The sequence below is a fragment of the Betta splendens genome, chromosome 13 (assembly GCF_900634795.4).
Source record: "Betta splendens chromosome 13, fBetSpl5.4, whole genome shotgun sequence".
Classification (NCBI taxonomy): domain Eukaryota; kingdom Metazoa; phylum Chordata; class Actinopteri; order Anabantiformes; family Osphronemidae; genus Betta; species Betta splendens.
Window position 1 is genome coordinate 17,970,948 of NC_040893.2, and position 23,753 is coordinate 17,994,700.

At 52.9% G+C, this 23,753-nt stretch overlaps 2 protein-coding genes across 3 annotated transcripts; one reads left to right on the forward strand and one right to left on the reverse strand.

Moving 5' to 3' along the window:
* Positions 1 to 1,642: 1,642 nt before the first annotated feature.
* slc25a15a (solute carrier family 25 member 15a) lies at positions 1,643 to 4,679 on the reverse strand. 2 transcript variants are annotated; one of them, XM_029171151.3, is made up of 8 exons: positions 4,539 to 4,679; positions 3,656 to 3,806; positions 3,472 to 3,539; positions 3,132 to 3,390; positions 2,873 to 3,013; positions 2,609 to 2,784; positions 2,380 to 2,538; positions 1,643 to 1,909 (listed from the first exon to the last, which is right to left on the reverse strand). In XM_029171151.3, exons 3-8 carry the CDS (start codon positions 3,524 to 3,526, stop codon positions 1,788 to 1,790), a joined length of 912 nt encoding a protein of 303 aa, XP_029026984.1. In that variant the 5' UTR covers positions 3,527 to 3,539; positions 3,656 to 3,806; positions 4,539 to 4,679; the 3' UTR covers positions 1,643 to 1,787. The 2 variants fall into 2 exon arrangements, with proteins under 2 accessions (XP_029026984.1, XP_055370226.1); XM_055514251.1 differs by lacking the exon at positions 4,539 to 4,679 and having other exon boundaries at positions 3,656 to 4,474.
* A 163-nt stretch (positions 4,680 to 4,842) lies between these two features.
* On the forward strand, positions 4,843 to 21,888 carry foxo1a (forkhead box O1 a). Its single transcript, XM_029171147.3, has 3 exons — positions 4,843 to 5,795; positions 17,854 to 18,045; positions 18,120 to 21,888. Exons 1-3 carry the CDS (start codon positions 5,166 to 5,168, stop codon positions 19,299 to 19,301), a joined length of 2,004 nt encoding a protein of 667 aa, XP_029026980.1. The 5' UTR covers positions 4,843 to 5,165; the 3' UTR covers positions 19,302 to 21,888.
* The last annotated feature ends 1,865 nt before the right edge of the window (positions 21,889 to 23,753 follow it).

The window sequence follows — 23,753 nt, forward strand, 5'->3', positions numbered from 1 at the left end:
ACAAAGGGGTGGAGTTGAGTAAGCGTGAGCTTTCAAGCCCCCTTCCATCATTACAGTCGTTGGGTTTGTCCTTTCTGTTGGAATCGTGGAGTGTTCTTGATCTTTTCTGGAATAGATGAAAGGGCAGCATGATGAATGGGAGACAGAATGTGTCTGAGGCCTCCTCCTCTGTTGACAGAGGGTGCGTTAATTTGTACATGTAACGCTTCCCTCACCCGTCTCTCAAACCTCTTCCAGAATGTCCAGAATGTGAACTTCATTATCTTCAAACGAGTGTCCCTTTTCTTTCAGGGTGGAAGTTTCTGTCTGAGTGTATTAGTGAAATAAACAGGTATGCGGTATTTCCTAAAAATCCTTTTTAGGTTTTCTGAAACACCTTCCCTGATCCTGGGTCTCAGGTTGCTCTGTCGTCCTCCTGGACTTTGACGCTGCCTTGTTTAAGGCCCATCTATGGTGGCCGCAGGTCTTAAGGGCTGTCTTCAGATGCCTGTCTTCCTTTCTCTTGGCTTCGATGGAAGTGGGGATGTTCTCTGCTCTGTGATTTAGGGTCCTGATGATTCCAGGTTTGTGTCAAACGACAGGTATTTGTCAATGTGGGGGGGTGTTCTATTCCTAAACTGCCGTCATTCCCTCTGATGACTGCACAGTCCAAGAAAGCTAATCTATTGTTCTTGGTGTCTTCCCTGGTGAACCTGATGTCATTGTCCACTGTATTGATATGGTCTGAAAACCTGACCTTCTTGGGTTTTGATCTTCACCCAAGTGTCATCCACGTACCTGAACCAGTTGCCATTTCAGAAAAAGGAGTTAAGAGCCTCCTTCTCCACTTCTTTTATGTACAGGTTGGCAACAATTGGTGACACTGGAGAGCCCATAGTGCAACTACACCACTGTCTGTAGAAATCACTTCTGTAGCTGAAATGTGGGGTGTTAAAGCACAAATCCAGCAGTGAACAGGGAGTTCTGTCCTCCTCCAGTCACCTCCTAACCTCCGCTACGATACACCTCCTAACCTCGATACATCCATGTCCACTCTCAGCCCTCGGACTTTGGATGTGATGTTCTGTGCGTCCCACCAATGGTGGCAGGACGGTGGCCAAATGTTTTGCAATGTTGTAGGTGACAGAGTTTATGCTGCTGACAATGGGTCTGAGAGAGGCCGCTTCCTTGCAAGTCCATTAATGCCGGGAATGAGGTTGTGCGCTTTCTCATTTCCACACCGACACACAGACGTCTGACACCTTGAAGCCAGGCGATGAATAAACAATAAGTGGCAGCCCAGTAGTGAAATATGAGAGGTGGTGTTGGAAGAGCACAGAGAGTGACGGACAGCGTGTAAACACGGGAAAGATTCTACACTGAGATTAAGCTCCATTTAAACAATCTGTGTGAAATAACAAAAAAAAACAATCAAATAATCATTAGTAATTTTCTATTGTTTTTTTAAAGGAAATAATATTGATAATACCATATAAAACGTAGTAAGACAGGCCCAGTTAAACTGCTCAGAGAACAGGCTGAACCAGTCTTTTATTACTAATCGCCTGCAGCCCAGACGTCCTCACACAGGCTGGAACGTGTTTATTCACACATCAAAGTCAGATGAAGAATAATGTTGGACTCACAGAGGCCACATAAAACCTTTGTTTTGAGTCACTGTGACCAGCACAGTGACAAAGCTAGTATGGTTTAATACAGCTATACCGTAAAACAGCATCACTGTTACATCACGGCACAACAACAACAACAGTTAACTGTTAAAACAGTTAAATATTTGTTGGGCGTCGTCAGGCTCCAGCTGCTTCCATCAGGAACTTGCGACTCCACTCATAAGCCAGGAAGAGCGCTCCGTTGGCGGGGAAGGTGCGTATCATGGTGGGAGTCAAACCCGAGTACAGAGTGACGAAGCCTGTGGAGGAGAGGATTTCAGCTAATTACACTTCTCAGTGCTCCCTGATTTAAAATGCTGCCTCTACACAAGGTTCACAGCACAGCTGGATTTCTATTTCACTAAATGTAAGTCTGTTTCAACGTTTTTATGATGGAAACACGGCTCCCTTCAAACCACACATGACACAGTGTAACCGTAAACCAGATAATCCATTATAAATCAAGCATCTTCTCTTATGTTAACTTTACCTATCTCATGTTCAACAGTGTAGATGTTGAACAACAGTCTAGAGAGTGAACATGAGTTTGAGTCAGAGACGAGTTCCCCTGAGGACAAGTTTGGTCACAAATTATACGGCTGAGCTTAAAACTGCAAATCTATGGTAACAGTTCACGTCATAGTTCGCAGCCTAACCGGAGGAGTGATGCCTTATTTTTGTCTGGGTAACTGAGCTGAATCTGCATCTGGCTGATTTGTTCAGATCGTACCCTCAGTGCGTAAGATGCCCATGAAGGTCTTCATGAAGCCCGGCTGCGTCCCAGCCAGCGAGTACACCTGGATCCTGGACTTCACACAGTCGATGGGGTAGACCACCAGCCACAGGCAGGCGCCCCCAAATCCACCGCTGAACATGAGAGGAAGAATCCCTGAAAGGCCAAAAGCTGCTAAGTGCACAGTAAAGCAGCTCATTAAATACTGAGACACCGCATATCTTACCTATTCCCTCCTTGTCTGTGCCCATGTGTCGGGCGAATGTGGAGCGACACAGTTCATAGGCTCCAAAGAAGCAGAAGTATCCCGGAATCTCCCTCACGATGGTGGATGTGAGGCCCTGGTAGAACCCAAGGGGGCCGTTGTCCTTCATCACCGTTTTCACCACCGTCCACACGGTGCTGAGGTCGCGCCACAAAAACACGGCGCAGTTGAAAGGGGCGGAAGCGAAACCGAACGCGGCCGGAGACGCGGGGCCGTCGCACTGACCTCCTCTGTCCGCCCGCGATCCTGCCCGAGGCTTCCATCTCATGCATGGCCTGCAGGCGGCATTTCACCAGCTCGGTGGGGCATATGGCCATGGAGGAGAAGATGGAGGCCAGGGACCCTGCTGACGCCTTGTGAAGATCACTCAACATGGAGCCCAAAGCAACGGCAGAAATAAGGACCAACGATCCATTTCAGGTTTTGGTTTTGTACATTATATAATACCTCATGTAAAATATATAATGATTCTCTGATTAACAACCTGAGCTGCGCCCCTTTATCCAGTCTGGACACGAAGCGCACCGCATCCTGGCAGAGGCCGTAACTCAGGAAGAGCACGGCGTTCTCGCTGATGTTGGCGATGAGCGCTGGCGTCGTGCCTCTGTAGAGGCCGCGGACGCCCACCTGTCTGAGGGTGGACACGAAGCAGTGCACAAAGCCGCGGTACGCGGCGGGGAACGCCTGCATCTTCACCTTGGTGGTGTCGAACGGCTGCCCGCTCAGCACGCACGCGGTGCCGCCTGAGGGGTGGGACGAGGGGTCAGAGGTCATGTCAGACGCCCCCCGGGGGGTCCAGAGTGAATGACACACAGGTTACCCACCTGCTGCTCCAGCTGAGAAGTCAATGATTGCCTGGATTACAGGATGTGGGGCCATGATTCAAAGTGACCTAAAAATACAAAAGAGCAACTCTGACGTCACCTCTTCACAGAGAAATACAATGAACGCAGGAACAGGAACCAGTAGGAGACAGATTTTGTGTGGGGAAAAAAAGGAAACACCTACCCGTGGTCTCCTCCGTCCCTGTCGCTTTCTTGCGTCATATGAAGGGTTTCACTCCACGTGGGAGCGAGGTGAGCGCGATCCCGACAATTAATTGATCCTTTCTGTGTATCTACTCAGATCACAGCGGTGCGGTCCCCACATGAGCGCTTCACTGCGGTGAATCAGAGTAGGAGTTTCGAGAGCGGAGCACAGTATTCAAGTCAGTTTTCTACCCACCCGTGGGAGGGTTAATGTGTCACTGCACTGTACTTCCGTTTTCTAAACGCCCTCTTATGACACTCTTTAACGGATTCCAAAGACTCCGTGTCCACTTTACGCACGTTACGCGGAGTTCATAACAGTAATACAGGAAACAAGAAGATTCTTCAGTATGAAACACATGAACTTGAACTACGTTTAATTCTACATTATTACGGCACCGTCTGATAAAGTCACTTCAAGCATAAGTAAACTTTCCGTCTGCGGTACATTAAACGCTGCAAATGCGGAAGAAATGCCAGTCTGCCTCTGTCAGACTGTAATGTGTGATTATTGCCACTAGATGGCGACATACTCCTAAACCAGACGAGCACAGCTCCAGGCCCAACAACCACCAAGGAGCAGTGCGCGCACAGTTTAACAGACAGACGGGTTTCCTCGTAAAAAACACTGTTCTCTGTTTATGTTTTGGGCTCAAACGTCAGCTGTTAATTGTGACTTATTTATAACTTTGTACTCATGTTTTAAAAGTTTAGTAGCACTGTATGTACAGCAGCGTGATATCCAACTAAAGGATTATTTCAGAAATGTTTGTCCTGTGGGTAAAGTGTGTAAATGACCTAAATGCATCTTGACCCAGATTATTTAGCAAATGAACACTTAAACTAGAAATTTAAAGCCTTACCACGTCCTGTGATTTTGGCCATGTCAAGAAAAAGAGATGAATGTGAGCACATCAGTCGGGACGTGATGTTACAGACCGATGTCGAAATGATTATTGGAGGTGACAGTGAATTTTCTGAGAAAGAAAACACAGTAGTCCGAAAAAGTTCAATCATCTTGTCCCCAGATAAGATGTTTACTAGACTCCAGAATGACAACAAGGATTCCAACTCTTTCCACGTTCCTCATTGGCGCGTCGCTGCTGTCAGTCAAAGGTGGGCGGCGTCTGCCGACGAATGATACTTCCAGTAAGTCCTCACATGCTGTACAACAGAAAAAGTCAGAGGCTCGAGCGGGGTGCGCACGGAACATCAGTGAATAACAACAACAACGCAGCGGGTCAAAACACTGCGGGCACTCACGCAACTTTTTTTTTCCGCATGACGCGCATTTTTTATCGCCGTTGACGGGTTCCACGCGCTTGGGATGTGAGCGTCGGCGCGGGGTTTGCGCCCAGACGGAGCGTCCTCTCTCCGGACAGATTCATCTCGCGCTCGCGCACGTTTCCGACGCCAGGTTGCTGCTTTTGACGGGCCACAGGTTTGCCACCTTTACATGACATTATAACGGACCCCGTCACCTCTCGACCATGGCGGAAGCGGCCCAGCAGCCACACCTGGTGGAGATCGACCCGGATTTTGAGCCCCTGTCGCGGCCCCGGTCGTGCACTTGGCCACTGCCGCGGCCGGAGTTCATCAACCCGGGCGACTCCAACACGTCCTCGCCGGTTCCGTCCGTGAAGCAGGAGCCCGGCGGCAACAACGAGTTCATCAGCAACCTGAGCCTGCTGGAGGAGAGCGAGGACTTCCCGGAGCAGAAGCCGGGCATCCTGTGCACTGATTTCCAGTGCCGGGAGAGCTGCGTCCACCAGCAGCCCCCGCAGCATCAGCCTCAGCATCCGCAGCAGCAGCAGCAGCAGCAGCAGCAGCAGCACTCGAACCCGCAGCTCCCGCAGCAGCAGCAGGTGCCGCTTCTCTCCTCCCCGGTCGCCTCGTCGTCCTCGGCCGCAGCCGCCGCGGCCGCCGCCGCTGCGCAGCGGAAGAGCAGCTCCTCCCGGCGAAACGCGTGGGGGAATATGTCGTACGCAGACCTCATAACCAAAGCTATCGAAAGTTCTCCCGAGAACAGACTAACTCTGTCTCAGATTTATGACTGGATGGTGAAGAGCGTGCCGTATTTCAAGGACAAAGGAGACAGCAACAGCTCTGCGGGATGGAAGGTGCGTGCTTTGGTCCCTTTTGGTGGTGTCATTCTCACAGTGCGTGTGCGTGTGCGTGCGTGTTCACGTGCGTGGTAAAGCCAGCGCTCAGCTCCCGGTGGGGAGTTATGGTGCGTTCACAGGCCCCGCATTGTCCTCCATGCTATGTTTTATCTCCTGTGGTATCACTGTAACATCCCTGCGGGGGTTCCCGGCCTGCTGCGGCTTTAACAGTCGCTTTATTGTGATTATATAATGCTTCTTGGTCACGGCAGTCTCTCCATTATCATCTTCAGGACTATCTATCATCATTCCCTGAGTTATCAGTGCTGCATCTCCTTCTGGGACAAACGTGCAGAGAAGCGTGCGTAAAATCTGGAGAGTTTGTTTATCACTGTCCCCATTCATGGGTTTGTGAAACTGAGTCTTACTTCGGTGGCATCCATCCAGCTCATGGCATTTCACTAAATTGACCAATTGCTAACATGACCTTAGACAGTCATCTGACTTCTCGCTGCAGTATGTGATTTATGCGAGTCTGCTGACTCGACAGGGTTTTTTCTTTGTCTCGGCGCCGCTGCTTCCCCGAACCTACCGCTCAGAAATGCTCTTCAGCCCTGGCTCGGTAGCGAAAGGACCGGACCCTCAGCTTCTCCCTGCGTGACGATGAATCACGCGTCTCCTGCCGTGGAGGAGTACGTTCAGCAAAAGCATTCGAGTGTCCTGGAAACCGTCCCAAACATTACACAAGAGGGGACTTCAGATTTCTGATGTGGTGTGACAGGCCCTCCCACTGAACACTATTGAAGGGCGTGAACCTCCCTTTGGAGACACATAGTTTCAGCGGTGTCTGACAATAAATTAATGACAGTCTCCTCTCCCAGTGGGGATCTGCATTGAGCGTGGAGTCACTGAGTGAGAGATTTACTGCCTGAGCTGCTGACGGAGTTTAAAGCGCTGGCGTCGGGTGTTTATTTGTGTCAGAGCAGGCGCTCACGCTTCAGTCATGTGCTGAGAGACGGCACACACGCCACAGAACCGACGCCGGGGGGGGTTTCCTCTTTTAGTTACTGACGAACTGCACGGGCCGATATATAAAAACAAAACAGACAAAAGGGCGCTCATTCACAACTTTTTCCACGTTCGGCCTCGTCCGACTTTCAGCAGCCTCAGCGTGTGCTCGTCTGAGGGGGGGGGGGGGCGGTCCCGTCCCAGCGGGTTCGTCCCGGGGCCGCATGTGTTCGGATTCGCAGACGCACACACGACGCGTTCAGGTTTCACCCGGACGAGAACTCGCTCCCCGGCGGCATTTAGGTCGTTTTCGCGTTCAGACTGGAGACAAAGTGAAGCCGCCGCCGCCGCCGCCGCTGGTTACAGAGTAATTATGGAGTTATTATGTAGCAGAGGGCAGTTAAGGCAGGTTACTGCGAGTTCGCTGTCGCCGGCATCACGAGCCGCTGCAGTGGATCATTGACGTTCGATGAAACATGCACAGTGACACAGTTAATTCACCGCGATCCTTTAACGTTGCACTTCTAGTTTGCTGAGTCATGTTAATGATTCATGGGCGAACGCAGGCGGCTCCGGCCTCCGAGGCCATGAACGCAACGTTTGCATGCTGCCTCGTATCTGCAGGGCCGGCGGCGGCGCCGGCGGCGCCGAGCGTGCGCTCGCTGTAAAACTCTCACGGCTGTAATGTATTCCGGCGAGCGCTCTCTCCTGAGGCGACCCGGCCGCCGCGCTCGCCGTCATTAGCCGCTGATTAAGGCCGTCTGCGCTCTAACTGTGGGAGGCAGGTCGCATCCGAACCGGGTCGCGGCTCCTCCGGGACAGCGGCGCCAGGTGGGACCGGTTTCGCCGTAGATTCTGGGGCCGGCGTCCAATCGCTTCCAACAGGAAGAAGAACAGATGGCACGACTCAGCGAAGGCCTCAGCAGAGTCGCTTAGTTAATGCGTCCTGTTATTTTTCCTCTAATTCACTTTGTACAACGTGGTGAGTGATGAATAGTCCAGAGCGGCATCAGACACCAACTACGGACACGCCGCCGCACACACGTGTTCCTCCACTGCCTGCGTCAGCGCGCGGTAAATATTTGGGTTCAGCCGGTGGAGCTGAATGCTCTTTGATGTCAGGATCCAGATCAGTCCGGTCACGGGTTTCCTCTGTACGCGCCGCTCTCCTGACCTGAAATTCCTGGGCCCACGCTGGTAAACACTCCCACGGGCCCCTGAGCGGACCGCGCGGTCCGGGCGGATTGGAAAGGTGACAGCGCGGCTGTCGGAGACGCACGCGGTGACTCTGCAGCGAAGTGCATGGATGCGTGGTTTCACCGGGTCAAAGGTCAGCGCCAGCGATGTTGCAGCATCTCTCCAGATGTTTCAGCTTTTATGCAAAGTAATCCAGACGCGGACGTAATTGCAATGTCATGCAAAGTATTTTTCCCATGAAGCCCAGAGGTGCGGCTGGAACGCAGCACAGAAGCTGAGAAGGAAGGTATTCTAATCCCCAGTGAGGCCGGAGCCGCTTGCACTTTGTCACCAGTCGCTTGTTTCCCCAGGACTGAATGTGTATTAGTGGGACAGGACAGAACAGAACAGCAGTGCTCCTGTTTCTACTGGCTCAGCACACACACACACACACACTCACGCACACACAAACACACACACACACACACACACACACACACACACACACACACACACACACACACACACACACACACACACAGTGAAGGAGTCCAAGCTTGGCGTCGCCCCAACACACGAGAGGCAGCTGTGTTTCTCAGGCGAAGAGCTGGAGCTCACCTCACCCTCCTCACCCTCCTCACCCTCCTCCCTGTTTCCTGCCTGCGCCGCCCACCTCTCCAATCCTGGTTTTCCGCCTCTGCACAAAGCGGGCCACACTTAATTATTGGAAGGGTTACTGCCCCCCTCCACCCCACCGCCAACCCCTCAGACCACCGCGTACAGAGAAAAATAAAGAGAGAGAGAGAGAGGGAGCAGCAGCGACCCAGAATGCTTGAAGTTCAGACTGGGTGACACTTGTTAGGAGTTGCATAACAAGACGTTTACTGGAATCAGGGAGCCGCAGGCCAGAGTCTGGTGCCACTGGTTAGTCAGCGGAACTATGAAGCTCTGTGTTAGAGATATGTGGGACTCTAGGCTGCTGTATGTGTGTGTGTGTGTGTGTGTGTGTGTGTGTGTGTGTGTGTGTGTGTGTGTGTGTGTCTGTGGAACCCATAACCTGGGCCTCATAATTAAAGCCCTGCTGCTGGCAGATGCACGGCCGCGCTGGCGAACAGACAGGCCAACACAGGGAACATTCCAGCGCGGCCTTTATCCCGCCTTTTATTGTGGCCTGACACTCAGAACCTGACACTCAGAACCTGACACTTAGAACCTGACACTCAGAACCGAACCACTCTCCTTCCACCCGCTTTTTACTGCTCACCTGTTTCCTGCTCGCGCCGCCGGTGGCGCTTCCGTGTGCCGGTCGCTGGTCGGAACCGCTTCTGCACACGTGCGAGGCTGTCGGGTCGGCGTGACAACACGCCGGGCCTGACGTAACTCTGAGTCGATTGAGCAACAGCGTGAAACTAGTAGCCGGGCCGATGATTTCACAACCGCATGTTTTCCTCCTGTCCTGTTCCACATGTGTTTACCCCTCGGCCCTGGCATCGGCGTTCTGTGTTTTTGTCTTGTTCACTTCAGCAGAGGAACATTTTGGGATATTAATCATCAACCGGAGGAGCGGGAAAGCGGGTCAGCGCGGTCCGGCGCTGGAACCCGTGTCTATTTATGAACCGGGTCACAACAGACGGGTGTTGACAGTCGGTCCCACGCGCCGGTGCCGGACCTTTAACGGCGTGTCCAGAATGCCACGGGAGGGTACAGGAGACTGGACCGCCTTGACAGCCTCTGGTTCCGCCTCCAACCAATGCAGACCCTCTGAGCTCATGGACATTCACTGCCAGACGCTCGACAGACGCGGTATTTTTAGTTTCTGGAAACCGCCAGGACGTCTTTGACACTAAGTGAAAATAGTGAAATAATTAAAACGTGTCCATGGAACAGAGCGACCGCGTTGCATTGGGGGGGGGGGGGGGGGGGGGGGGGGGGGTGATGTTCCAGATGCTCTGCCAAACTCCACTGGGTCCAGGTTGTATTTAATGCCTGGAGCGCTGCCCGTCGCCGCCCCAGGAAATTTACACCGCTGACACGTAGCTGCCCTGAAAGGCCTTCAATATATTCACATTCAGCCTTTGCTCAACAGTGAGCGAAGTAGACGAGAATAAAATCAGATGAGATGTGCTTTGAAAGTGTTCGACCTTTGTCACTGGACGCTTTGAGCCTCTGGAAAAGCCCCTTAAACGCCTCTTCCATTTGGCGAAGTCGAACAGGTCCTGTGAAGCGTGCGCGCGGGCCTTTCCACCCACCTCACACTCATCGCAGCCGCGCGTCCACGGCTCCGCTCTGTCACTGAGAGCGGCTCTGGGTGAGGATCGCACGCACGCGCAGCGGAGGAATAAGACGCTCAGCGCCAGACTTGGAGCTGATGTTCACCTCCGCGCTCACACAAACAGTAATTTAGGATGAGTCAGGCTGTTTTTTGGTGCGGCTTTCGTGGGAGCGGGACGCGAGCACGTGACCGTCTGCTCCGGTCCTGGGAGCGCGCTGCAGTCGGGTCGCGGCGCCGCCGCTCGGAAAATGAGAGAAATCTCCTGTGCGGCGAGCGGGAAGACGTGGGCATTGTTTCACGGTGCGAGAAGAGGAACTGCTGGTGCGGAATGTAAATAATTTCACCATTCGCATGAGAAGTGAAAGCCCTCGGCGCTGGCTCTCATGAACGGTGGGAGTGAGCGGAGCCAGACTTTTACTGGACCACTCCAGCCACAGGCATGACCCGCACCCGCGTCGCTGTGCAACGCCCGCCCCGAGTGCCTGTCAGACACAGCCTCGCATCCACGAGCGCCGGAGCTGGCGCCGTGGACGCATGCGGGGGTTCTGCAGGTTCAGGCCGCAGGTCAGAGGTCGGAGGGCGTCCGAGCCGGACGTCGGGGCGTCGCGCGCGTTGTAGATGTGGTGCCGTCTGTGTTTCCTCCTGGGCTCGGTTCTGAAAACCAGCAGTGCCAGGCGTTGATTACATGTCCATCAATGATGTTCTGGTTCAATTAATTAACAAGAGAAGAGAAAACAATGAATCTGTATCTGTCGACAGCACAGGTTTCAAAGGGCCAGAGTCAATATTGATGCTCTATCTTCCGTTCTGCATCAGCGCTGGAGCTACTTTTGGGTCTGTGGGTAGAAAATTCTGCAGAACGTTAAAAGAACGTGTCACTTGTAGAATCTATGGCCTCAGTTTCCCTCCACCTGCTGCTCTCCCCTTCACGAGATGCAAATTTGAGTGTGACAGGAAGTGGGTGCTTGACAGCAAGGTACACGCTAGCAGGGCACGGCGCCGAGAGGAAGCAGCGCTGAGCGTGACGTGATTCAGTGGCTTCTTCCTCTTCCAGCGTTTCCTGCTTTTTTTTTTCTTTCATTCTTCCTCTTTGTTCCGCTCAGAATTGGGAAATTAATCCGCGTCACTGCTTATCATTCCTCACTGTGATCACTCTAAACCCCTGAAACTTTACCGAGATGCTGCTCACAACGACGGCCCTGTTTCGTCCCATCGGGGCCAAAGTAACGGCCGGAGCGGCTCGGTCCGCTCGTGTCCTGGGCTGCGGCGGTGCCAGCTCCATAATCGCAGCTCTGATTGTGGAGCCGAGTTCAGGTCTCGGTGCCCCTGATAACGACACTCTGTCTCCTGTTCCTCGCAAAAATGTGAACCCTCACCGCCGCTGATAAGCGCCGTAATATCCAGCGAACGCCACTGTTTCCTGAACAGCAACAATGGCAATTTGTGGCCTGATCACAATAGTAATGAGTCGAGGTTTTTTTTAACTTTCTGATGCCTTGTAGCTATTTCCTTTTCTTAATAAAACCAAGTGCTTTTTGTTAAAAGTACTCTAATGGCCGTCTTTTGTCTCTCGGAGGCGTCGAGGGTGACTCATGGTAATATTGAAAATGGCCAACGGGCCTTAAAGCCCCACATACAGTGCGGGCTGCTTCATGTGGATGACAGAGCGGAGCCGAAGCCCGAACCAAAACAAAGTGCATGCGATGTGCAAATGGCACAAACTGTTTGATCTGCTCCTCGTTCGCCCACAGTCTGGGAGGAGAGCAGTCGCTGGAGTTCTGTCTTCTGTCGTATTTCTGCACCAGATGTTTATTTTGCCCCGCGGTGGCCCAAAATGTTCCGAATCTGGGTTTTAATATCCCTCCGCGATCCAGTAACAGTTTAGTATTGAAACGATGCCAGCGTTTGGATCTTGTTGTGTCTGGTTGGGCCACACGGACGCCCAGCTGCCTCCACCGCACGCCCAGTCCCATAAACATGCAGTTCCTACTGGTGTTTTTTATGCAGCTTTTGAAAAATGACCCTTATTTATTTCTGCTTTCCAGCTCGTAAAGCAACGCAGGAAGGAGAAATCCTCTGGACTCCGCCGCTGTTTTATTGGTGGAATCAGCATCCAGCCGTAAAAGCAGCTCGGGGATATCCCTGTGTTTGCTAGGTTGAACTGGGGTAACAAGCTTATAAATATACCCCCCCCCAGCCCCTCGGTCCAACCTCCCTCCTGTAGTGTGCCGGGCTTATGGACACAGGCCACCACACAGGCAGCCGGCGCTGGTCCCAAACACTGCATCTCTATCCAGGCCAGGTCCGGTCCGGCCGCGCCGCTGATCACAGGCGAAAAAATACCCCGGCTCCACAGACGCAGCTCTGTGCATTCACAGACCCGCATTGTGTTGCACATAGCAACACATGCACATATTTTAGCACGGCGCGCTCTGCCAGCACAACCCGGGCCCCTGTCTGCGCACATGAGCCGCGTGCTGCTGGGGTCTGAGTCATGGAATGGGCGAGCGCGGCGCGTAAACACGGGGCCCGGCTCAGCTGTTAACAGGCTGCTGGGACGGTGCACGACGCGGGGAACAAACAGAAAGAAGCGCTGCCAGCGTTTCAGGGCCTTTCAGGTGGTAGCGATCGTAGGGGGAGGTGCACTGAGGTAGAACGTGGTTTACGAGGAGCGTCATCCGCTATTGTAGTGGTGGAAAGCACCACTTTCTGCAGCCCGGCCCCTGCGTCGCTCCGGCCGGCGGCTCCGCCCGCGGCGTTTTTGGGCCCGAGGCCCCAGTGGAGCGGGTCTCGGGCCCGGCCAGCGCTTCCTGTGCGAGCACAATGCGGCAGGAAGTTCGCTCGCGGCTCCGTCGCCGCCACGCGGCGCCGAAAGCTCCCGGAGCGTCCGCGGCGCCGCTGCTTCTCGCCAAACGCACCCAGACCACACGCAGACGCTTCCTCGCCTGCCTGTCACGTCCGATCTGCGACCTTAACCGCCTTCAGCGCGTGTACGTGTTTTTGGGGGGGGCTTCGTGCAGTCAGACTCCTTGCAGAGGATTGTGAGCGGGCGGTCGCGCCGCTAAGTGCATTCGCAGACAGGTTTGCTTTTGCGTGACTTGCATTTTCTGCTTCGCGATGCTCCGATAATTCCCCGTCTGACATGGAGCATTTGGGAGAGGTGCCTCCCTGGAAGTCCGAGCCCACTCCTCCAGCTCAAAGACCTCTCGAGTGAATTTGAGGAGGTCCACACTGAGCGCTCTTTGTCCCAGCCTCCTCTTTGCCAAATTCAGTTATTGCACGTTGACGTCAGCGAGTAAGAAAGGATCCCTTTTTGCTGCAACATGAGTGTGCGATCAGCTGTGGCCGGTAGCGTACGTGCGCAATGTGTCCGTGGAGCCAGTGGGGGGAATGGGAGCGATACTGGAGGGAGGGGCCCGAAAGCGCCTCTTTCTGGGTCAGCTTCCATTTTTAATGCAAAACCTTTTAAATGGAGAAACTGTGAACAACAGCTTTGTTGTGTTTGTTGCTAAAACAGTGACCCGTTCACGGCGGCCGGTCGGCGCCCGTGGCCTGCTGCTGCGCTGCATTACCGGCGACAATCATTTCCCTTTTCTCCGGAGAGAGTTAATGAAACCGAGGGTGTAAATAATAAAACGGTCCAAAGCTTCGCATTTCCTGTGCGCCGCTTTCTATTCTCGCTGCCTTTTATGATCATTGTTGTGTTGACTTTAGCAAATAGGTCAGCGATTATCGGCGGCCGGCCCAGTATTGGTGCTGACGATAACCTATCAAACAGAAAACACATGAAGGCCTTGTGCCTTGCTGAGTCCTCTCTCTCTCTGGGTCCTCGCTCCGGGCGTTCGATGGACCTCTGCGGACGCGTCGCCTGCGTTCCATGCATACGGTCACAGTGGCTTCTAATGAGCGGGTGAAACGCCGGCTGGGAGCGGCTGAGGCGTGGGTCATCACCTGTCACCTGGAGCTGCTGACTCGGCCCCGGGCTGATTACAGGCTGCCGTATCTTTAGGTCCGGACTCAGCACAAAGCGCAGACGTGCGCGCGCTGCAGCGCACGGTGACGCTCCCCGCTCTGCGGATTGTCCACCGCCGCCGCAGACATTACAGAGAAAATGGGCGGTTGGGCTGCGGGAGCACACCTGGTGCCGGGGCTCACGCAGGGGAAGAGAACCTGCCGAGGACAGCACCGAATCTCTGATGAGTTCGGTGGAAATTGTGCAGGGAAACCACACTTTTCACTTTCATCAGCTCCAGATCGCTGCCAAATGCATGTGAAACTGCTCGGAGAACTGCTGCTGTGAGACTTTGTACCTGCCTCGCCTGCTGCAGATACCTCGTACCTCCGGCTCTATGGGCTCTGCAGCTGAGGTTTCACTTGTGGCTGCACTCGATTCAAAGCAGCCCTGCTTTGTAGGTGGTGGTGCAGTCGTGTGGGGATTTTTTTTTTTTTCATCCGATAAGTTGACATTTGCGCAGCTCGTCGGTGCGTCAGAACCTCAGTCAGCGTTTGTCCGACTTCTGCAAATGACACCAGTTTTCTGCAAACTGTAAAACAAAGCAGGAGCAGAGAGGACGGAGGAGGAGAAGGACGAGGAGCAGAGGAGAGGAAAGGCAGTGGGAAGGAAGGAAACAAGGTGAAATGCGAGCGGGGGGGGGGGCGAGCAGACACGTAGGAGTAGGAAGTGACAGAGGAAAGATGACGATAACGAAAGTAGAAATGAGGAGTGGACGACGTGCGCGGAGGAGACGAGAGGAGTCGAAAAGAGGGGAAAACGCCAAAGACAAGGCGGGAGGAGGAGGAGGAGGAAGGAGACGAAGATGTGCGAACACTGTGGCCTTTCAGCAGCGCTGCCAGCGTCTGAGTTTAAACCAGCACACTGTGTTCTTCACTGATCCAGGCCCAGCCTGTCGCACACAGGCCCTCTTTCTCTAAAAGCAGCTCACATTCGGAACACATTACGGAGTCACAGCGTTCGCTCCCAGCGCGACGGTCCCAGTCCTGCTCCCCTTTAACGAGTGCAGTGTGGGATCAGGGGACCCGCGGAGCTCAATCCCGCGGTGTCCGCTTGGCCCCGGACCCGGCGGCCTCGCATTCCGTGCCTTTTTTCTCCGCCGCGCAACCGCCGCGTTTCCTGCGAGGCAGGAAGTCAGCTGCGCTTCCTGTCACAGACCCCCTTCATGTGGTCACTTCCTCGTGTTTTGCCAGCGCCGCGCCGCTCTGTTGACTCAGAGAACAGAGGCGGTGCTCCTCGCGGTCAGCGGCGGTAGAACGTGTGATTTCTGATACCGCGTTTCTGCCAGATTAGCATCTTTTATTTCTCCTCCAAGAACCTGTAGAAACAAAAACCTTGACTTTTGTGCTGGTGTTGGTGGGGTATTTTTCCAGAGCCGCAGATAGGACGTCCTCCAGCGACGCTAATCAGAGTTCACTTCTGTGAAATCATGGGTTTTGTAACCTTGCTGAGGAATGTTGATTGTGATGGCTGTCTGGCTGGGAATCCTGCCTTTACTGTTTCCTAAGAGATACTAACAAGTTGGCTGTGATTACAATTGAACTTTGCACACAGTGATTAGCTGGAATGTTAAGATTCCTGTGTACTGTAGCCAGTGATAAACGCGTGTCACACGCGCTCACGTCGGCCAAAAGGAGCGGAAAAATGAAATGGATCGCTGCCTCGGCCCAGTCCTGCAGTCCTGGCGCTGTTTGTTGTGCTGCCGTCGGACTGCACACACACACACACACACACACACACACACACACACACACACACACACACACACACACACACACACACACACACACACACACACAGTGTGAGACAGGCTTTTCCACCCGGAGCCACACTCCCCACACGGCACACACAGTTCCCACCAGCGCCTGGCGTTTCCCATCACAGCAGCTTTTATGACCCTTCCCTCGTACATGAGCTTCCACGACAGCCCTTGTACCGAGGGTGAAGTCGTCCGGAACCAGCAGCGGCCTCCACCGCGGGGACTTCCAGTACGGGCCTGTAACAGAACATACGCACACACATTTCGAACATTCCTCGTTGCAGCGCAGCTGAAACTACCAGCACTTTTTCAGTGATCATGGGAAAGAGAAGCTCATGACCAGACTTTACTCCTCGCCTTCTGTCATATCTGCTGATGTGCAAGAAGGGGGGGGGCAGCGGGGGGCTAATCAGGGGAAGGTCTGTCACGTCCTTCACATCATGCAAACGAGTCCAAGACACCGACTGAAGCCGTCGAGGTTGTTTGATTTTCAGGAGATTTCAATTGCAGACGCTGAGATTCTCCACTGGGGGAGAAGGAGAACGTGGGAAAGAAAAGCGAGAGGGAAGTGACGGCGGCCGAAACAGACTCCGAATCAATCAGCTGATCAGCTGGAAAAGGCTCCGTAACCACTCTGCTAATCATTTAAAGAGGTCGTCAAACTTTTCAGCTTAGATTTTCAATCAATAAACCACTTTTATTTTGTTTCGTGCGAAGAAGCTTTGAGAGATGAATCCGCAGTTGAAATTGCTGGTTGGTTGAGTGGGACCCAATTTCAGAGCATGAGACTATGAAGTGGAGGTGAAAGCGGAGCAGAGGGCAGCCAGATGTGAAGCAGTGACTCATAGCAGGAACAGACTTGATGACGTTCGCCGCTATGCACGCTAGCTCCGCTAAGCGTGTGTGTGTGTGTGTGTGTAAGAGAGCGAGAGCGAGAGAGAGAGAGAGAGAGAGATGGGATTTCCAGCCCTTCTTCCAAAACAACAAGCTTTACGCATGCACGGTAATGTCTGGCCAGGGCTCATTACTCCATGTCACGGCCCAGTCAGGCCGCATCACCACCACGGCGTCAAGTACAAATGGTGATTTTATTTCACCAGTTTGGCTGAGCTGGCTTTAAAGGGCTGACAAACAAGTGAGGTCTCCCCCAAGCGTCGCAGCGCAGGAGCGGTTCCAGTAAAGTAGGACAGAGTCTCGCTCTGTGCGGTTCCTCTCGGCAGACGTTTGCCCGAGATTCTCGCTCTTTTGTTTGCTGTGTTTTAACGACGCTTCGCTAGCTTCCTGCACAAAAATGAGTCTTTCCACAGGCGGCGTCACTAAGCAACATTAGATGAGCAGCATCAATGTGTCTGTGAGGAGGAAAGATTAGTCTGTTTCCTCCCTTTGATTTCGCTCGGCTTTGGACACGACGCCTGGCAGGTGGAATGTGAGTGTTGGTATAATGGTGTTTTACAATGGGGCTCTTTGTTTTTGTGGAGGAAATAAAGGCCCGTGTACAGTTTGTCTGGAGATAAGAGTCTGCAGTGAAACCCTCACGTTGCTCATGGAAGAAACCTGTTGGCACCTATTATGTTCGGTGTGTGTGTGTGTGTGTGTGTGTGTGTGTGTGTGTGTGTGTGTGTGTGTGTGTGTGTGTGTGTGTGTGTGTGTGTGTGTTTGCATGTGCTCCTTTGACTGGTAAAGAACCCGTCGGGGCTCCTTTAAATCTCTCCGTTCTCCGTAGCTTAGCCGTGATTCCCAGTGTGTTTTTCAGGAGCTGCGAGGACGGATTTGCACTCGGGTGCAGATTCGCGGTGTTTTGGCTAAAGGGCAAACGCGCTCAGCTGTGCCGCGCTTCTCTCCCCCACAGAACTCCATCAGACACAACCTGTCGCTGCACAGCCGCTTCGTCCGCGTCCAGAACGAGGGGACGGGGAAGAGCTCGTGGTGGATGCTGAACCCGGAGGGCGGGAAGAGCGGCAAGTCGCCGCGGCGCCGCGCGGCCTCCATGGACAACAACAGCAAGTTCAGCAAGAGCCGAGGACGCGCCGCCAAGAAGAAGGTACCGCGCCCGCTGGGCTTCACTGTGTCTGCTTGTGTTGGCCTTGCCCGCTCAGTCTGCCTGTGTCTCCACAGCTGTCCCTTCAGGGCGGCCCCGACGGAGGCGCCGACAGCCCCGGCTCCTTCTCCAAGTGGCCCGGCAGCCCCAACTCCCACAGCAACGACGACTTCGACGCGTGGAGCAGCTTCCGGCCGCGCACCAGCTCCAACGCCAGCACGCTGAGCGGCCGCCTCTCCCCCTTCATGCCCGAGGACGACCTCGGCGAGGCCGACGTGCACATGGGCTACCCAGGAGCCCCCGGGGCCAAGATGACGGCCACGCTGCCCAGCCTGACGGAGATGACCGGCTCGCTGGGACACAGTTCTGAGAACGTCATGGAGAACCTCCTGGACAACCTGAACCTGCTGTCGCCCAACAACTCTCAGGTGGGAGGGGGGGCCACGACCCCCGGCTCCTCCCAGTCCTCCCCCTCGCCCATGATGCAGCCCAGCCCCGGCTACCCCGCCTACAGCTCCCCCAGCATGGCGGCGCCGCCCCCGCAGGACTACCGCAAGTGCGTGTACGGCCAGGCGGGGATCAACAGCCTGTCGTCCATGCCGCTGCAGACGCTGTCGGAGAACAAGCCGGGCTTCGGGCCCGGCATCGGCCCGTACGGCTGCCCGGCGGGGCTCCTGAAGGAGCTGCTGACGTCGGACACGGACCAGCACGGCGAGCTGATGCCGTCGGTGGACACGGTGGCGGCGCCGCCGAGCGGCGGCTGCATGCTGCCGCCCTACGGCGGCGGGCAGCACGCGGCCAAGCTCATGGGAGGCGGCAGCGGCCACATGCACGGCCTGTCGCGCGCGCTGCCCCGCACCGTGCACGGCCCGGCCCCGGCGGCGCCGCTGTCGCTCAACGGCCACCTGCTCATGTCGCTCAACCACGGCAACGGGCGCCTGCCTGCCGCCAAGATCCCCATGCAGGTGCCCTACGGCCTCGCCGGCCACTTCGGCGGCGGGGGCGTGGCCGGCGGGTTCTGCCCCGTCGGCACCAACGGCTACGGGCGGCCCGGCGCGCCGCTGCCGGCGCACGCCGAGAAGCTGCCCAGCGACCTGGACGACATGTCCATCGAGAAGTTCGAGTTCGACATGGAGACGGTGCTGCACGACACCCTGATGGACGGCGACTCGCTGGACTTCAACTTCGAGCCGATGGTGCCGCAGCAGGGGTTCCCTCACGGCGTGAAGACCACCACGCACAGCTGGGTGTCGGGGTAGAAGCGGAGCCCCGGTTCCACCCAACTCAGACTACACAATAACCCTCATTCTGACATCACCCACATTTCTGTTTGAAATCAAAGCTTTTGTGCTAACGCCAGTGAACGGAGACTGGTCGTGATCTGCTGAGCTCGCGTCACGGCGAGACCCCTTCATCTGGCGAGGGCCAGAATTATGTTCGAAACATCAGCGGATGTGGACAGACGAAGTGCCAAACATTTTGCCTTAACGTAAGAGCCAAACTGAAACACACCTCTCCTGTTTACTCACCAGGGTTAAGCAAACGATAGCGCGGTGACACTGCCAAATGCGTCTCATCAGCAGCAGCAAAGCCTGTAACGCGCTGTTTACTCTGTGTCCACACCCACAGTTCGTATGTAGAAAGTAGTGATAATTGACCAGCACTACGCCAGAAGAATGAAGAGAATCTAGAATCTGGTTCGTGGACGGCCATGAGGCCAAAATGAAAGACTTTCTCAAGGGATCCTTGGATCTCACTCTCACTCAAACGTCATTACAAAGTCAGGTCTCGTAGTGTCTTTTCTACGACTGTAAATAGGGTTTACAGCACAGAGGCAGCAGAAATTACATTGCACAGGAAACAAACTGGATCGGAGACGGATGCGTCTCCATCGGGCCGTAAAGCTGTAACACACCTTCTGACACCGTGTACATACATTCAGAATGTAGTAGATGTTTACTAGACTTAGTTTATATGTGAGAGCTAAATTATTCGTGGCATGTAGACTTATGCTGGTGCATAACCTGCACTCAGACGTCGCAGTTGTTCTGAGGCGTGTGTCACTCTGAACCTTAATACCACAGGAGCCTATTTATTGTGCCTAACAAAGTAGATGTTGACTGCAGGCTTGAAGGGTTTTATGTAAATAGTAAGTGTCTACAGTCCAGAAGATACTCAATCCAGTAGTCTTGAAGACAAGTACAGTACAGTGAACTATTGTTTGTTTCGTTTTCAGTTTTCCTGCTTTCGCGAGCGACTGTAAATTGTTATTATTAGGATTTCCTGAACGCTGTGAAGCCAGGAGGTCGAGGCAGGTCGGCGGACGCGGGCTGTTCCCAGCGCCACCGGTGATTTCACGCTCGGTCTCACATGTTGCTCACAAAAAATGTGCCCGTGATTCGCGTTTGTCCAAAGGAGCCCTCAGATGCTGTCCGACGGTTCAGCTTTAACGCGTCTATGCGAGTCCGCTCGACACGACCCGTTCTTCTGTCAGCTCAAACATCTAATCGCTCATAGCTCCAGTTACCTTTTAATAACATAACATAACATGTTATTTTTTTAAAAGCTGCCCCTGAAAAAGCGCCACTAAGTGTTAAGTGTCTTTTCCAGCTTGTATATTAGCATTTTCTGACTTGCTTTTCCCACTCGTTGTCGTAATAATGAGTTTATCAGCCTGTTGGTGTATTATTAGAGCCACAAATAGTGGACACGACTGTGGCGACCTTTGTGAGGACGGTATCTGTAAACACGGCTGCTTCTCATTAAGTCGACTGGTTCGGTGGATGAAAGTCCAAGTGGCTTCGAGATAACTGAAAACTGCCGGTTCAACGTTAGTTTGAATTCTAGAAAGCGCCCACATCAGCCGGTGCTGCCGCGAAGTCCAGCCGGGCCTCAGAAGGCCGGTTCTGGAGCGCGATGGCGCACGGTCGGACGCCGTGGCAGCGAGAGAGGAGGAAAATCCAATTCATAGCATTTCAAAAAGGCTCCGCTGAGACGCTGCTGTTTGGCTTCGGAGCCACGTGTTGCCTTTTCTTACCCAAATGAAATTTGCCTTGGAAGTCTACGTGATAGATTTAGCATTTTTTTTCATGTAATATGTTCAGAAATATATATATATATATATTTGTGCCGGTCACTCGAGTCAGGATAAACTGTAATGAATCCATGTAGTCAGTGTCACGGGGTTTACTCTAAAAGAGCTGTACTAAGTAAATTATATCTTTACATTTTGAAATGATTGAATCTATGCATTGTATTTCTTAATTTTATGTTGCTATTGTTATGTTTCCTTTTCTCTTGAACTTATGACAGAGATATTTTATTGTATAGCGCTGTGAGATATGTGGTGTCGTCGTTGTCAAAGAACTCTATGTTTCTATGATAGTTAAATGGGGAAAAAATGAAGTTTATTTAGAGACTAGATACTGCAGTGATTGATATGCTAAGCTTTTGTAAACTGACAATGTTGTATTTCTTGTATTTAGCTACACTTTTTAGAAAATAGAAACAGAAAGCAAATTACTGAAAAAAATATAAAGACGCGTCGCATTTTTAAAATGAAAAGCAAAAATGTTAGTCTGTCGGAGAAGTCCTGCTCAAAACGCAGATTCTGGACCAATGTTTTGTAACTTTATGACGGATAGAAAGATGCACTTTTACTTACGTTTTATAACAAAGTGCTCCTCGTAACCAGAGGAACCCATTGCATATTTTAAAACACAAATCTGTTACATTTAACTTATACAGGAATAGATTGGAACTGTGCTGTGATTTGCAATCGGTAAGAATATGTAACTATGTTCAATATTAATGTATTAAGACCTGAATAAATGTACTTCTGTGTTACAGCTGTGTCACATTTGTCCCTGTGTTGATAAAAAACATCTAACTCATAAGTGTCACCATACGTCATTGTACATGGCAATACATGCAATTAAACTAAGCAGACACTTTATTAAGTACAGCTAAAAAACGGAATGAACCAATGCTTCCAGATCAGTGAGCTGCTGATTTATACTGTACAAACTGTAAATCCTGAACTGTCATGTGGTAATTTCTCTACTCCAGTATTGACCTTTGACCCCTGATACCCAAACTCTCTTTGAATTGGCGGCAGATGTCTTGGCGTTTGTCTTAGACGCGGGGTCACGTTTCAACACAGCCAATAAACCATCTGACGTTTGCAGATCAAAGTGACTCGCGTGGACTGAGAAGACCTGCAATACTTCACAAATCAAGCGCTAAATAGCCCGTTGTGGCCCAAATGAAAGGACTGTATGTACTGTACTGGGGAAAACAAGTCGGCCGCCTGCGTTTGCCTTTTACTGACGCATCAGCTGGAGATGCCAGAGCAGGAGATCTAAGCCATATGGACAGGGTTATTTTACAAAGCCTGAAAGTTCTACTCGTGTGCTCCACTCCCAGTTTCTGGCGTCTCCTTTCTTCCTTATAATGATTCCTTCTGGCTTTTCCTTACAGCTACATTCCGCACCATGCACCCCCTACCAATGAACCCATTCACCCCAGACTGCAAACTGCAGAGCCTCCCCGGCCGCGCTGTCTTTGACTTTGACTTGTACGTTAAAGGTAACCTTTAACTGGACCGGCCTTCGGGGACTGGTCTCACAGAAACCACACAACAAGTCCGGACTCCGCTGTAGATGAGTTATGTCCTGTTCCTCATTCCCGACGCGGAAGACGATTTATGTGAAATCAGGTACTGTCAAGGTAATGTAGAAATCAGTTCCATCCCAGAAAGTTGACAAACCAGCTGTGTAGCAATACGTGCGGCCAACGGCGATCTGAGCCGGGCTTTAAGGGCTGAGGCGGCGGCACGCCATACGTTCCCGCCGCCCGCGTCCAGCAGAACATGTGATGTTTGCATTTCTCTACAGCGCATGTGGGCCGGGGCCCGGTGTCGGAGCGTGAGGGGGGAGGGACGGGGGCAGAGAGGACGCCTGTGAGCACATAGCTGAGGAATGTGGGTGTGGACGGCTGCCAAAGGCACATGCGATCCCTACGTTCCCCTGGTGCCAAAAAGCAGAATGCGGTTAGACGGTCGGGGCCGTGTCAGGACACAAAAGCAGCGCGAGGACACAGAATACGGGTTCGCACTCCGTTAGTGTGAGAAGCCCCCCCTCGGTTCCTCCGTGCCCACAGTTTGAGTTAAAGGCAAGGAATAACAGGAGCGAGTGTGTTTGGTTAGAGAATAATAATACAAAGGAGTAAGACTCATTAATACGACACAGAGGCCAATAGACAGTAACGCAGTGTTTTCACACAGTGACAGGGAAAAGTATGGATGAATGTAAAGCTGCTGGAAATGAGACTAAAAAGTTGGACGCGAACAAATAAAAGCTCAGCGAAGACAGAGATGAAGATATTTGTAAAAGCAGCCGACCCGTTTGTTCTTGGAATGGACTTAACTGAACCTGTTCACTCACTTCCTGACACACTGCACTCACTCAACTTTAATGTCTGTCGTGCAAGCCTGAACATGCACAAACGCTAGTGTGTGTGTGTGTGTGTGTGTGTGTGTGTGTGTGTGTGTGTGTGTGTGTGTGTGTGTGTGTGTGTGTGTGTGTGTGTGTGTGTGTGTGTGTGTGTGTGGAAGGTGTGTCCCTGCAGATGACACAAATAAGTCTCAGAGAGACGTTGGGCCCAGCAGAGACGCTGCACCGGGGCCCGTCGTCGTGGGTGACGGACCCGCG

Excerpts from the sequence above, each read along its gene's own strand:
- slc25a15a (XM_029171151.3), bottom strand. The coding sequence starts at position 3,526 with ATGGCCCCACATCCTGTAATCCAGGCAATCATTGACTTCTCAGCTGGA. Across the intron at positions 3,391-3,471 it reads CTTCTCAGCTGGAGCAGCAG|GCGGCACCGCGTGCGTGCTG; the intron begins GTGGGTAACCTG and ends CCCACCCCTCAG. Across the intron at positions 2,539-2,608 it reads CACAGACAAGGAGGGAATAG|GGATTCTTCCTCTCATGTTC; the intron begins GTAAGATATGCG and ends TTGGCCTTTCAG.
- foxo1a (XM_029171147.3), top strand. The coding sequence starts at position 5,166 with ATGGCGGAAGCGGCCCAGCAGCCACACCTGGTGGAGATCGACCCGGAT. Across the intron at positions 5,796-17,853 it reads ACAGCTCTGCGGGATGGAAG|AACTCCATCAGACACAACCT; the intron begins GTGCGTGCTTTG and ends TCTCCCCCACAG. Across the intron at positions 18,046-18,119 it reads GACGCGCCGCCAAGAAGAAG|CTGTCCCTTCAGGGCGGCCC; the intron begins GTACCGCGCCCG and ends GTGTCTCCACAG.